At 42.3% G+C, this 13,845-nt stretch overlaps 1 protein-coding gene across 2 annotated transcripts in view; it reads left to right on the forward strand.

The window, feature by feature from the left end:
* ADAMTS9 (ADAM metallopeptidase with thrombospondin type 1 motif 9) overlaps nt 1–13,845 on the forward strand; it is a 169,212-nt gene that overhangs the window by 4,406 nt on the left and 150,961 nt on the right. For both annotated transcript variants that reach the window (XM_068557319.1, XM_068557320.1), the window contains exon 3: nt 1,786–1,948. In XM_068557319.1, the coding sequence (XP_068413420.1) occupies nt 1,786–1,948 (163 nt within the window). The remainder of the gene's footprint in view (nt 1–1,785; nt 1,949–13,845) is intronic.

The raw sequence follows: 13,845 nt of genomic DNA on the forward strand, positions 1-13,845 counted from the left end.
GCACTGGGCTAGAGTCAGGGTACCTGAGTTCTAGATTCACCATGGGTACTATTCAGCTGCTTCTGTATCACTGAAGGGGATAAGCCAGTTCCTCCCTCTGGGCCTCAGTTTCCCCTTTCAATAATCAAAGGTGCCAGATCTTCACCAGATGGGCTCCCAGATTCTTTCTCAGTATTTATAGCCTGTCTCTAGTAGCTTTCCCATGTTGTAGTCAGCTTCCTGCTCTGTGCTCAGAGAACACCGGAGTTGTATGTTGAAAATGGAGAGAGGTGCCTGGGTGAAAATAAACTTGTTAAATCACTTCTTCTCTGGACACCAGTTACTCTGTCTCTTATTTTGACACCAGACTACACTAGAGCTGTCTTCTCTTTAAGTCAATGGTTCATGAGAGCCACATGGAGAGCTTTTTAAAAAATACAGATGTTAGTCCACACCACTGGAAATTCCAAATCTGCAGATATAGGGTAGCGCCCCAAATCTAAAATTTTTTTTCAACTTCCTAGGCAATTTTGACACTTAGCTGGGTTTGGGAACCCCAGTGTCTTAGCCAAGTGCTTGAAAACTTTATCATGCCTAAGAATTCTAAAATTTCAATTCCTGGGCCCTACCCCCAGATACTTTGATTCGGTAGATCAGATTTGGGGTGGAGTGTGATTATTTGAGTATCTAACTAACTCCTGGATGACGCTTGTGCTGCTGCTGACGTTCAAGGACATTCATTTCCCTGTGTCCAGGGGAAAGTCCAAGGCCTCTGCCTTTTTCCCGCCACTGAGGGAAAAGGAACAATGGAGAAAGAGAGAAGAGCTTGATATTTCCCTTGAAACCCTGCCCACCGGCATGGCATAGGGAACTTTTTAGTGTTCTTGTAATGTTTTGTTTGGGTGGTTCAACTTTGAGTCACCATTTATCATTTGCAAAACTTGTTGGTACGTGGGAAGGGGAGGAGAAAGAGTTACCTCTTTCAAGGTGCTTAGAGTGATTGGCAAACGCAAATTGTATCCTGGTGGTTAGAGGCTAACCCTGCAACACCAAAAGCCACTCATGTGCTCTAAGCCCTTACAAGGTATCACTTTGCTAAGCACTTCACACGCATTATCTTATTAATCTGCACAATAAGTGACAGTAAGTATTTTTGTCCTTAATTGATAAACAAGGAAGCTGAAGCTCAGAGCAGTTAAGGAACTTGCCCAAGGTGGGTGGGTAAGTGACAGTGCTGGGATTGGAACCTCTGGCAGCCTGACTGCAAAGTCTTACCCATGTCACTCCCTGTGGCCAAGGGAAGGAGTGGTAAGAGACTCGTGTGCCGGTGTCACAGGTGGCACCACCTTGAGTGCCTTGTGGTCAACATATGCTTTCGATTTTGAAGTCATAATAAGGCTTCCGTGGGTAGGCTTTTGCTTTTGGAGCTGATACTTGTCCCTGAGTTTCCAGGCTGTCTTAATGCACAGAAACACTCTCTTTCAACAGTCTGTAGGAGTGTATATAATTAGAACTTGAGCACCAAGGAAGTATTTCTTACAGACAGGTGTGGATAGCAGGTGCAATAAAGTAGGGTCCAATCAAGGGTAAGGTACTGATACGGCAGAGAGTGGGAAAAAAACCAAAAAAACAGACAAAAAAAACAACTGCTTCTCCAAATATGTCGGAAAGACTTTTCAGTTTAAGCAGCCCTCATGGGAAAGGGATTGGGTAAATGATGCCATTCACTTGGCAACATTCCACTGTCCTTTTCCTCCCAGTGGCTGAGTTATATTAAATCAACCTCTCATCTCTCTTGATTTGCAGCTGGGCACATTCCGGTCCCACGATGGGGATTATTTTATTGAACCACTGCTGTCCATTGATGAGCAAGAAGATGAAGAGGAACAAAACAAACCCCACGTTATCTATAGGCGCAGCACCCCTCACAGAGAGCCCTCAACAGGAAGGCGTGCGTGTGACACCTCAGGTATTTGCTTCTTCCTTAAGCAGAGACCCCCGCTGTGTGAGCTGAGTTAATTGCCGGGATACAAAGATGTAGCTCTTTCACAGGCTACAGAGCGCTACCATTTACTTTGTCTTTTATTCAGTCTTCAAGCCAGGTAGGTATATCCCCATTGTATCAGTACAAATGTGGAAACTATGAAGAGGTTTAGTAACTTGTCCAAGGTCACACAGTGAATAAGTGACAAATCCAGGATTCGAACTCAAAGAGCAGTGACTCCAAGCCCACTCTGGGCAGAGCTGCCTCTTTTGCTGAAGTTGCTCACGTTTAGGATTATGCTTTAGTAATGTCTTGAGGCTATTGTCGCCGTATCCTCAATCAGCAATTGCTTGTGTTTTCTTGCTGTGTTGGTGTTTTCTATTCATTTGGACTTTTTTTTTTTTTTTAACAATGTAGGGTTACGAAAAAGTCTTACAGATGCAACGCACAAAAACTTCTATATGTTTATTGGAATTTTCCAATCAACTTCAGTTTAGTTAATGTTCTATGGCTTCAGGAAATACAGGAATGGAGCTGTGGGTTGCACTATCAGGTGTCAGTCAAATGCACATATGTCCACCATAGATCTTCCTCCATCCTGGTCAGATTCTTTGAGGCTTGGTGCTGACACACTTGGCCAATGTCAGGGGTATGTCCTCTGGGCACACTGGAAAGCTTATGCTTCTGTATGCTTCTCATTCTGCAGTCCTGAAGCACCCTTTCACTGTCTTTGAAGCCTAGTTACTTTCTCTCTGATGATAGTGTATCATTAGAAACCATCCATGTATTTGGTCCTGTGTTTTAGGGTGTTGGTTAAAATACCATCTTTTTTATTCTTGGACTTCCTGTTTCTGAAAATTTATCCCTCTCCCTATTCTTTATTTTCAAAAGTTGCTTCCCCAAACTAAATAACTTCTCAGGGTCTTTCTGGCTTCTCCAGATAAGACCAAAATTCAAGACAAAGGGGGTTTTCCTAAAATGATCACTTGTTTCATCTTGTATCTGTATCAGGTTCTTCCACTGTGACAGTGCGATGTCCTACTCTCTCCTGGAATTATTACTTCTAAAGTGAATCCTTTAACAAAGGATGACATTGGCTGCTTATAACCTGGTGTAGTCAACTTGTAGCATATGGCATCGTTAAGTCTTTCGGCTTTATCCCATCCAGTCCTGTGTTCTTAACCACCAGGGCTAGATGGAACTTAACTAAAATATTCTGTCAGTTAGACTCTCTACAGAGCCAAGAGGTGGAGGTGGGAGTCTGAGGGAGGGGTGTACTCAGAAACAATAGCCAGGGTGCCAAGACTGCCAGCTGCTGGCAAGTTCAATGGCAAGACATTTATCACATCTTTTTGACCATGCTAGTAAGAATGTTGACCTTTACTTCTTGAATTCCCAAATCTGAAATAGCCAGTGCATATTTTATACATGTGTCTAAAACATACATATATCGTGTAATAAAAAGGAAATATGTGATTCAAGAGAGGAAGAGAAAAGTCTTTCTTAATACTATCATTCCAAAAATCCTCAGGGTTCATTTTTCAGTTTAATTATCCAAGTAAATAGACATTTGATTTTCTGGACTAGAGGACAAGTCATTGTCAAGTTCAGTTAAAAACACAAAAAGGAGGGAATCTGAAAAAGTAAAGATTGAGGACAACACAAGATGCCTTAGTTTTTCAGAACAGCTTTATTTGGGATCTAATTATTGGTGGGGGTCTTTGAGTGCCACCTTTCAAATCACCAGTGCCAACTTTTAGTTTTCTTTCTGGTTTTTGCTTGCCAGTGACCGATATGACAGGCCCTTCCTTCACCCCGTGTGATGAATCAGAAGCCTGGCAGTTTTGATTGGCTCTTTCAAAGGTTGCTGCTGGACTATGCCACTCTGGTTTCTCTCTTCCAGCTGCTTCTGCACCCCTTCTTTGAATTCAGATGCAGGCGGCTCAGAACAGTTGGAGAGAACTTTGGAATATGGCACAGTTCACCAGCAGCCATTAGAGGGATGGACCAGCAGGTCACGGAAACCTCCAAAACCAGGTAGCCTTGGCACAGGGAGTGAAAGTTGGTGGGGGTGGGAGAACTCCCTCTGGCCAGAGGGGAAAATATCCTCTCTGCAAATGTCAATTCATTCAGCTTCAGGGATTTCCCCTACTAAGAGCAGTGATTGATAATCAGAGATAAACTTTAGAAGTACCCTGGGAGCCTCATGCAGAGTCTTTAAACAAACAAACAAACAAACACCTCTTGCAGGGAAGTGAAATAGAGCAAGAATCAGTGGGTTTACTAAGTGTTCCAGGTGATTCAGAAGTTGAGCTAAATGTGAGAGTTCCCGCTAAAGTTGGATTTAGGGCAGTAACCACTATCCATAGCCAGTGCTGCCTCTGCCCTGGTCTTGGCTTTCTCCTTCACTGCTTTCCGTCTTCTCTTCTCAGAGGGTGATGGAATGTTCGAGCTAGAGGAAACTAGCTCTAGGTCAACATGCTAATTCTACCCGGGTGAGCAAAAACTGTAGGCCTGGGATGTTAAGTTACTTATTTCCAGGAGTGATACCCTATATATTCAACAAGAAACCATCAGAATTTGAGGTCACCCAAGCCTGGGAGCAGGCCCCTGGAAGCCCTCTGCTGAGCTAGGTGTAACCCTTTAGGTGCTGGATTATGGCAGTCTTCCCAGAACAGGGCACTGTGGTGGTGACACCTGTTTCCTATAGAATAGAAGTCTTGCTCATTTCTGATTGTTGATGTATGTCTAATTTTCAAAAAAGATTCTGAGATAACTGCTATTAAAAAGACATGTGTAGAAGGAGTCTTATATAGTGAAAACTTCATGGGTTCAGAAAGGAGTCTACAACATAATTTATTCATTCATGTGTGCATTTATTCATTCAGCCATGAGCTATTTATTGAGTAACTCCTCTGTACCATGAGGATAAAACCAGGAACCATCTTTATTCCAGTTAGATGTGTGACCTCAAGCACGTTTAGAGCATAAAGTAAGAATAACATATACCTTCCAAGGGAGTAGTCAGGACTAAATGAGTATGAAACAATGCAAGCTCCCAGGACAGATGGTAGACAATCACTGAAAGGGAGATTTTTTTTTTTAAAAGATTGTAAAAATAGAAATTAAAACACCATAGCCAGGGAAAGAAAACTCAAAATACCAAAACCCAAAGTTAATCAGATCTCTGTAATTAAGCCTAGAGCTTCTTTGTTACCTGGCCATAGAGGGCCCATAAGGGACTTGCCCAAGGTCCCCCTGCCAGCAAGCAGCAGGACTGAGAGCCCTTTCTGTCTGCATGTTTATATGTACCTAATGCAGCATTTTGGAATTTTATTCCCTGTAACTTTCTCTTAGCCCAGGGACTGTGTTTCTGTTACGCCCTCATTGGTTGTGTCTGTGTGTATACACGCGGGACACTTGAGTGCATCTGCATCCATTTGTGGTTTTCATCCTGTTGGTGGGTTCCTCAGAATTCAGGATGGAGTGTGGGGTGGCTTCTCCTTATGGCGTGCCCTTGTGACTACTCTCCCCTATCCACTGGGTCCTCAGTTGAGGTCATTGAGGTGACTGCCTGCCCGCCCTGCGCATCAGGGGGGCCAAGTGGTAGGCTCGTGGGAGCCGTTTGGGAGAGTTTGTTGCTTTTATAAGCCACTTCCTGCTGATCCTTCACATTGCATTTCCAGATGACACCCCAAGTTTTGTCTCACAGACGCTTGCTATTTGACCCTGGATTTTGCACAAGAGGATTTAGTTGTTTTCATTAGTGACAGAGACGTGTTTCCCAGTAGGTGAATGAGAGGAAGGCAGGGGAGAAGGCCAACAGAAGGCTGTTTTGTTTGCCTGGGCCTAAAAGACAGTGTCTCTCTGTTACTAAAATGGCTCTCTCACCCTCCCATCTCAGCAAGGCTAGCTCCTTTGTTTTGTTTTTTTCATAAGGCATTTAAAAATTGTACACTTAGGGCTTCCCTGGTGGCGTACTGGTTGAGAATCTGCCTGCCAATGCAGGGGACACGGGTTCGAGCCCTGGTCTGGGAAGATCCCACATGCCACGGAGCAACTATGCCCGTGAGCCACAATTACTGAGCCTGCGTGTCTGGAGCCTGTGCTCCGCAACAAGAGAGGCCGCGACAGTGAGAGGCCCGCGCACCGCGATGAAGAGTGGCCCCCGCTCGCCGCAACTAGAGAAAGCCCTCGCATAGAAATGAAGACCCAACACAGCAAAAATAAATAAATAATAAATTTATTTAAAAAAAAAAAAATTGTACCCTTGTTGACCCATCAATGCCACTTCTAAGGAAGTAATTGGACAATTGTGCATAGAGGTTTATGTGAGAATACTCAGTCTGGTGTTGTTTAGTATAGCGAAAGGCTGGAAACAACCTAAGTGCCTTTGGTTGGAGGATAGATCAATAATTTATGAAGTCTGCATTTGATGGATTACTATGCAGCCATTAAAAATGATGGCAGGCAAACACAGAAATAGATATATTAAGTGAACACACAAGTGATGAAGTTGTATGTAGGGTATGAGCTCATTTTTTTTAAAATGATGGCAAAGCGTGTGGAGGAGCATATATGTATAAAGAAAAAAATCTGAAGCAACGTGCACAAAAATGTTAAAAGGGACTATTTCTTATTGGTAGGAACATATGCAGTCCTCCCCTTTTTATTTTATAGTTTTTGCTGTGATTCTATAATAGTTTCATAATCAAAAAATGCAGTAAAAAAAATGCAGTTAAAAAGAAATGGGGGTGGTGGCATGTAGTTATTTTGTAGCCCCGTGGCACTTGTCACCAGGGACCAACAGCCAAGCCAAGATACCATGTTTTTGCCTTTGGAATGAGATAATCTCAATAACCAGGTAGATAAAATTCCTGCCTTGTGGCTACTTCTTTGGGACACCAGGGTTGGTCAAAGCTGAGGCTCCATCCTCACCCAGCTAAATTGCCTTGTGGCTGTTAGACTAACCAACCGTAGGATTACGATGGGATTACCATGGCTTAGTCTCTATTAAGCACTGGGGACTCTGCCCATCACCCCCATTAGAATGTACTGTCACTTCTTGGTTGGGCTCCCAAGGATGCGATCGCAAAGGCTGGAAAATACAAGATGATGATTAAAGCCATCATTTGTTGGGCTCTTAGGATGCACCTATGGAATCACTGTGCTGCACACTTCTGTACATTGTCATATGTAATTCATTCATCAATACTACAGGGTAGGTATTATTATCCTTATTTTACAGCTGAGAAAATTATAGCTCAGTGACGTTGAGCCACTTGTCCAAAGTCACACAGCTGGTAGGAAGTGGGCCTGACACTTGAACCCAGATCTGATTCCAGGGTGCTATGGTGTGAGCCAAACTTCATTGAAAACACAAATGGAAGCTGCCATCTAGAAAATCCTTTTTCACTTAAATTTTCAGAGCATCCCTTTTGACTTCTATGTAATCTCATCCTTAACTAATACTAACAGTGGCTAATGTTTGTTGAGTGCCTATTGTGTGGCAGGCACTGTTGCAAGTGCTTTACATGGATTATACTTAATCCTTACCTCAACCTTCATTTTTGCAGATAAGAAAACAGAGGCATAGAAAGGTTATAGAGCTCCTAAACATACCATTTTCCATAACCCTTTTGTCCTGGTCTAGTTAAAGGATTTTTTGGCCTGTCCCTTTGTTGATTCGATTGCATTTTTTTTTTAATAAATTTATTTATTTATTTTTGACTGTGTTGGGTCTTCGTTTCTGTGCGAGGGCTTTCTCCAGTTGCGGCGAGCGGGGTCCACTCCTCATCGCGGTGCACGGGCCTCTCACTATAGCGGCCTCTGTTGTTGCGGAGCACAGGCTCCAGACGCGCAGCCTCAGTAGTTGTGGCTCACGGGCCCAGTTACTCCGCGGCATGTGGGATCTTCCCAGACCAGGGCTCGAACCCGTGTCCCCTGCATTGGCAGGCAGATTCTCAACCACTGCACCACCAGGAAAGCCCCTCGATTGCATTTTTATATGAATTATTTTTTTTAATAATTTTTAAAATGCCTTCCTAGAATTTGATTTGATATGAGGAGGGTTGCCTGCTGCCCGGAGTTCCCACCAAGGCTCTGATGACTCACGGAGGCCTGTGTCTCCAGCTTGCCTCCGTTGGAGTGTGTACTTGTTACACATTAACCTCCTGGATCCCATTAATAATTTAGCATAGATTAGCTGATTAGATTAGCTGCCCTGAAAGTTGGGCCCAAATGGAGTGAGAGACAGAGGTAAGGAGCAGACCTCTGAGGGGGGCTTCAAGTAAACAATTCTGGGACAGCTTGAAGGTTCCAGGCAGTGACAGAAGCTTTGCCTGCCCTTGTAGTCCTGCCTGGATGTAAGCAGGTCTGGTAGTTGGGAGCTAATTAGTGATCTGTGTGAGAGGCCAGCGTGCTGCCATTTTCCCACAGCCTTTTTCTCTCCTCAGATCCTTCCCCTCAGCTTTGTAGCCTAAGAACAGGCCACATTGAAGGAACCATGTGCTGGTCAATGTGAAAGCACATTATGAGTTTTTCCGTTTACTCCTGGAGCATATTCCAGGGAGGAAGACGTGCCAGTTATTCCCATTTTACAGATGAGAAAACTGAGCTCAGCGATGTGAGTGAACTTGTCCACAGTGTGTAAGGGAAACAGCTGGCCCTCAAACCCAGGACCGAGTGGACTCTTTAAAGATGGATTCTGCCATTTGGGGTTTATTGTTTTGGCTTAATTTCTTTTCATTTACCTCTTTCTGTTCCTCATCCATCTTTATACCTTTTTTCCCTTTTTTATATTTTTCGATGGACTTTATGTCTAATAGTCAATAAAAACAGTGACCTCTAAAATCCTCTGTAAATTTCTAGAAAAGCGCTGTTTTAAATAACTGAATTCTTGAGCTTATTTCTTCACCTTTATCTTTCTTGTGGCATTTATATTAAAATAATTGCTTTTCTTTTGCTTTAACATTCGTATCAATGGTGCAACACTCCAAAAACATTGACAAAGGAGAGTAAAAAAGAAACTTCTAATACAGGAACTGTTCTCATCTAATTTTTTAAAACTTTTCATCATGTTTTTTAAAAAGCGTTTTATTACGAACATCTTCAAACACACAAAAGTAGAGGCAGCAGTAAAATGAAGCACCAGCATGCACCATCTACATTTAATGATGACAAAGATTTTTTTTCCACATTTGCGTCTTATTTTTCCTTTTTGTTGGAGTATTTTAAAGTAAACACAGGTATCATGACATTTTCTAGGTACTCCAATATGCACTTCTGAAAAATGAGGATATTTTCTAACAAAACTGTAGTAGTATTTGTCAGGGTGAGCAGAATCAACAGTAATTACTCCATATCACCTAAACAGTATCTATGTTACAATTTTCCCGATTGTCCCCAAATGCCTTTTTACAGTCCATTTGTTTAGATGATGATCTAAACAAGGTCCACACGTTGCGATTGACTGTTAAGGTCTCTTAAGGAACTTGTCACTGTTGTCATTTCTGTTGTTGTTAAAATCGCTATTTTCCATCTACATTTAGTTATGCTCCCTGTGGCCCTTTTTTTCCTTTCCATTTCTTTTACTCCTTGATTCATCTTTATCATAAGGTCAGGGTGCATTTGCACAAGTTTGGAAGAGCAGGGTCAGCCCCCAAACCCAGAGCACATAACAAGAACAAAGCCACCAGGAATGAGCCACTTATCAGAGTAATTTCCTTGAGCACAAAAGGCGGTGTGTTAGGTTGGTTTTTGACTCTTTGTCTGGAGTACCTTGATAGCCTTTTTTTTTTTTTCAAAGCTACCAGTAGAAAGATCCTCAGTTTACAATATTCACTGAGCCTACCTTAGCTACCATTCAGGAATTTCACTCACCTGTGTTTTGAAGCCCAGAAGAGCCAGTTTGCAGTTGGGAATGTCAAACGTCAAGTTAGGTTTGGATGTGAAATTAATCTCCGTGATGTATGATGTGCTTTCCTATCCCCTCCCACGAGCCTTTTGATAAGATTCTGGATCCACAGATAGCCCGAGGGTGGCCTGCTTCTCCTTGATCCCAAATCAGGGGCTTTCCCTGTCACCTGTCATCAAATCTGGGTGGTTTATTTTCGTTGCCTCAAAAACCCGTTCACTGCCCCAAGGAAAAGGGTCAGACAGATACTTGCTAGTCTGTTCATCTTCCCAGTAACCTCCTGAAACAGGTTAAGATGCGTGTCCTCTTAAGGAAGGGATGTAAGAAATGGCAGAAGGCTAGGACAGAGGGCTGCCATCAGATGTACAGGCTGCCAGTGGCAGGAGGTACTTGGAGTTAATCTGAGGGCTTTCAGACCTTCACCTGAGCAGGTTTTTGAAGTAAGACATTGGAGAATCTCTCAGTTCTCTTCATATGAGCGTTCTCTTCATCTGAACCCATTCATTTAATAAAGTGCTATTTACTCATATAATTGAGGTTTAAATTTTTTGTTTGTTTCTTTCAGTTTTATTGAGATGTAATTGGAGGTTTACAATTACAAATTTGCATCTGCCAAAGTTAAGTTCTTTGTGATAATCAGATTATTATAGGATCATTATTGTAGCTATTTACGGGTAACCAAAGTCTGCTCATGTCTGGCCCAGACTTGTACATGGACATTCTGTACAACTGCAACTCACTAATAAGTACGAAGTGTTCCGCTTATCACAAAAAAGGAGCAGGAGGAAATGCAAGATGTGGTGGTGTATTCATGTGGGTGGTGGACTCTGAGAGGGAGTAAAATTAAACAAGGGGCAAATGTTCATTTTTTATTGATTCCTCATCTCTCACGTGACATTGGGATTAGAGTGGGGTGTTGAGAATGCACTTAGCCTGTGGTGTGTGGAAAAAGTTCAAGTTCATGTGCTGGACCTCAGAATTTTTCTGCTAAGATTTTATTTTAATATTTTACAAATCTTTTTATTTTCCATAATATTTTCTAGTATTTTCTTCCATTTTTTTCTGTTAAGGTGTAATTTACATGCAGAAACAGTCATCTTTTCTCGTGTATAATTCTGCAAGTTTTGGCATACAGTCAGGTAACGATTATCACAGGATAGAGAATGATTCCTGCTGTGCTGTGCGGCAGCCCCCATTTTCTGTCTCTATAGTTTGGCTTTCTCCAGAATGTCATATAAATAGAATCATTAAGCATGGTGCATTTGAGGTTCATCCACACTGTTGCCTGTATCAGTAATTCATCCCTTTTTATTGCTGAATAGTGTTCCATTGTGTGGGTAGACCACAATTTGTTTACCCAGTTGAGGGATAAAGTTTTGGCAATTACAAATAAAACCACTGTAAACATTTGCACGCAGATTTTGGGGTGAACATACGTTTTCAGTTGGGCAAATACCTAGAAGTGAGATATCTGGGTTATGTGGTAAGCATATGTTTAACTTTACAAGAAACTGCCCATCTCCTTTTCAAAGTGACCGTACCATTTTGTAGTCCCAGCAGCAGGGTATAAAAGGTCTACTGCATCTTTGCCAGCACTTGGTATTGCCAATATTTTGTTTGTTTGGTTTTATTTTTAAATTTTAGCCATTCTAATAGATGCGTAGTGGTATCTCGTAGCAGTTTTAATTTATGTTTCCCTAATGACTAATGATGTGCCTATTCGCCGTCCATGTATTTTCTTTGGTGAAGTGTCTCTTCAAATCTGTTCCATTTTTTAAAAACTGGAATGTTTGTTTTCGTATTATTGAAGTTTGAGAGTACTTTATACTGTATTCTGATATAAGTCCTTTATCAAATATGTAGTTTGCAAACACTTTCTTCCAGACTGCGGCTTGTCTTTTCGTTCTCTTCACTTGCAGACACTTATTTCATACATGGTTTCCTTTTTTTATTGCAAACGTTTCATGTCCTGTGGATTTCATGCTGTCACAGGATGACACTGCAGGAAAGCATAGTAGAGAGTGAAGTTTAGTGTTTGTCCAAGACACAGGTACAGAGAAATGGACTAGGAAAGACTTACTTAGGTCTGGTTATTCAAAGCCATTGTCTGTGCCAACAGAAAGGGATAGTGTTGTTTTTATTTCTAGTTGATATCTGGAAACACAACTTTCAATTTCAAGCCCGTGTAGTTAATGATAGGAACGGGTTCCTCTTGGCTTATGGATGAGAATAGTTACAAAGGAAGCTGTCAGTTCCTAAGAATGCAGCTATGTTCTATTGCACATGTATGCACACAGGAGAGAAAACCAAAGGACAGTGAGACAGAGACACATATAGAAGTTAGTAGTGCAAGACTCAGCCCTGGATGACCACATGCTCTTGGGGGAATAGGAATGGGAGACATGACTGTATTATTCCCCAGTGTTCCTACGCTGTGCTTTGTGGGCAATATAATGGTTTTCCAAAGGTAACTTTGGTTATGTGTTAGTTTTTTTCCTTTTAGGCCTATTTTCCTAATCCTCACATTTGATGCTATTCCACTGTAACAAGTCAAATTAGGGTATAGAAATAGTTTTCAGAAACTATTACCTATTTTAGTAGGTCCAAAATAAACACTTTTCATTGAGTACTGGAGATACATGTATGGCACCTTCCTTGATGTTTTTTAACATCAGCCATAGCTCACTTCTTTTCTGTTGGTCTTTCTCCATGGCAGTTATTCTGTCCCCTTCTACCTGCCCACCCTGCATACCATTTGGTGATTTCTTTGATACCCTCTCTAAGTGGCCAAGAGAGGAGACTGTTGGGTTTGCCCTTTCTGAATCTTAGGACTTCATTTTTTGGCATTTTTCACTCATAAAATATAAGAACCCATCATTTTTCAATACTGGAAGGAACTTTAGAGAACTTCGAGTCCCTGTCTCTGTGGATAAGAGGATCGAGGGTCAGAATTCTGAAGGAATTTGTAATCTTAGAGCTAAAACGAATGGAAAAGTGAGCCGTGAACACAGACCTCTTGGTTCCAGCTCCTGTGTTCTCTCCAGGCTGGAAATCAAGGAAAAGCTGTCCATGGATGGTGCCTGCAAGGGATATGTTCAAAAGTGCATTTCAAATGAGGTTTTGCGAGTGCTACTGGGTTTATTTTAAGTGGAAGGATAGTTAAGAATAAACTAGTGAGATCGTTTAAGAAGTTATATCAAGACTTAAGAGAAAGATATTAGACTTTTAATTCACTTAAGGGAGTAAGTTGTCAGAGCAAGAGCTGAATGTACAGCAGCTAAATATCTGAGCTGGGCCAGAGTGCTGCAAGATGTTGGCCTGTGGTTGGGAGGGTCCCTGGTGAGTTCAGCCTGTGGTCAGAGTACAGTGTGTCCCTGAAACCACTCATGATCATGGTGGCCAGAACAGGGACATCAGGATGAAGAAGGGTTTCTACTGCAGGCCTGGTGTGTAAACTCGTCCTCAGTTGCCTGTAAACTGGGAGACTTGTGTATCAAAGGAACGTGGGAGATATACTCCCTAGGAATTGGTTAGAAGCCTTTTTAAAGGGCTCCAGCCCAAGTGCTCTTTAATCTCTGATACGGGAGCGATACCTAGACCCGCCACAGGCATCACAGGGCCACCCAAGAGCTGCAGTGAAATGGCAGATAGCAGGAGCCCCTTTATTCCAGCAGCCTTAAAAGGCTGCTCATCTTTAGTTGAGTTGCCACAGCCAGTACCCCTAGAGCGCTTACTCTGCCCCAGGCGCTATTTCAGCACTTTCTGTGTATTAAGTCACTTAGCCCTTCCCACCACCCTATTAAGGAAGAACCATTATTATCTCCATTTCACAGATGAGGAAACTGAGGCACAGAGGGCTTCAGTGACCTGGCCAAGGTCCCACAGATTGAATGCACAGATGCTGGGATTTGAACACAGATCTCCCTGACTCTCAAACTCTTATCAGCACATCATAGTGCCTCCTGAA

The sequence above is a fragment of the Eschrichtius robustus genome, chromosome 12 (assembly GCF_028021215.1).
Source record: "Eschrichtius robustus isolate mEscRob2 chromosome 12, mEscRob2.pri, whole genome shotgun sequence".
In the NCBI taxonomy this organism is placed as follows: Eukaryota; Metazoa; Chordata; class Mammalia; order Artiodactyla; family Eschrichtiidae; genus Eschrichtius; species Eschrichtius robustus.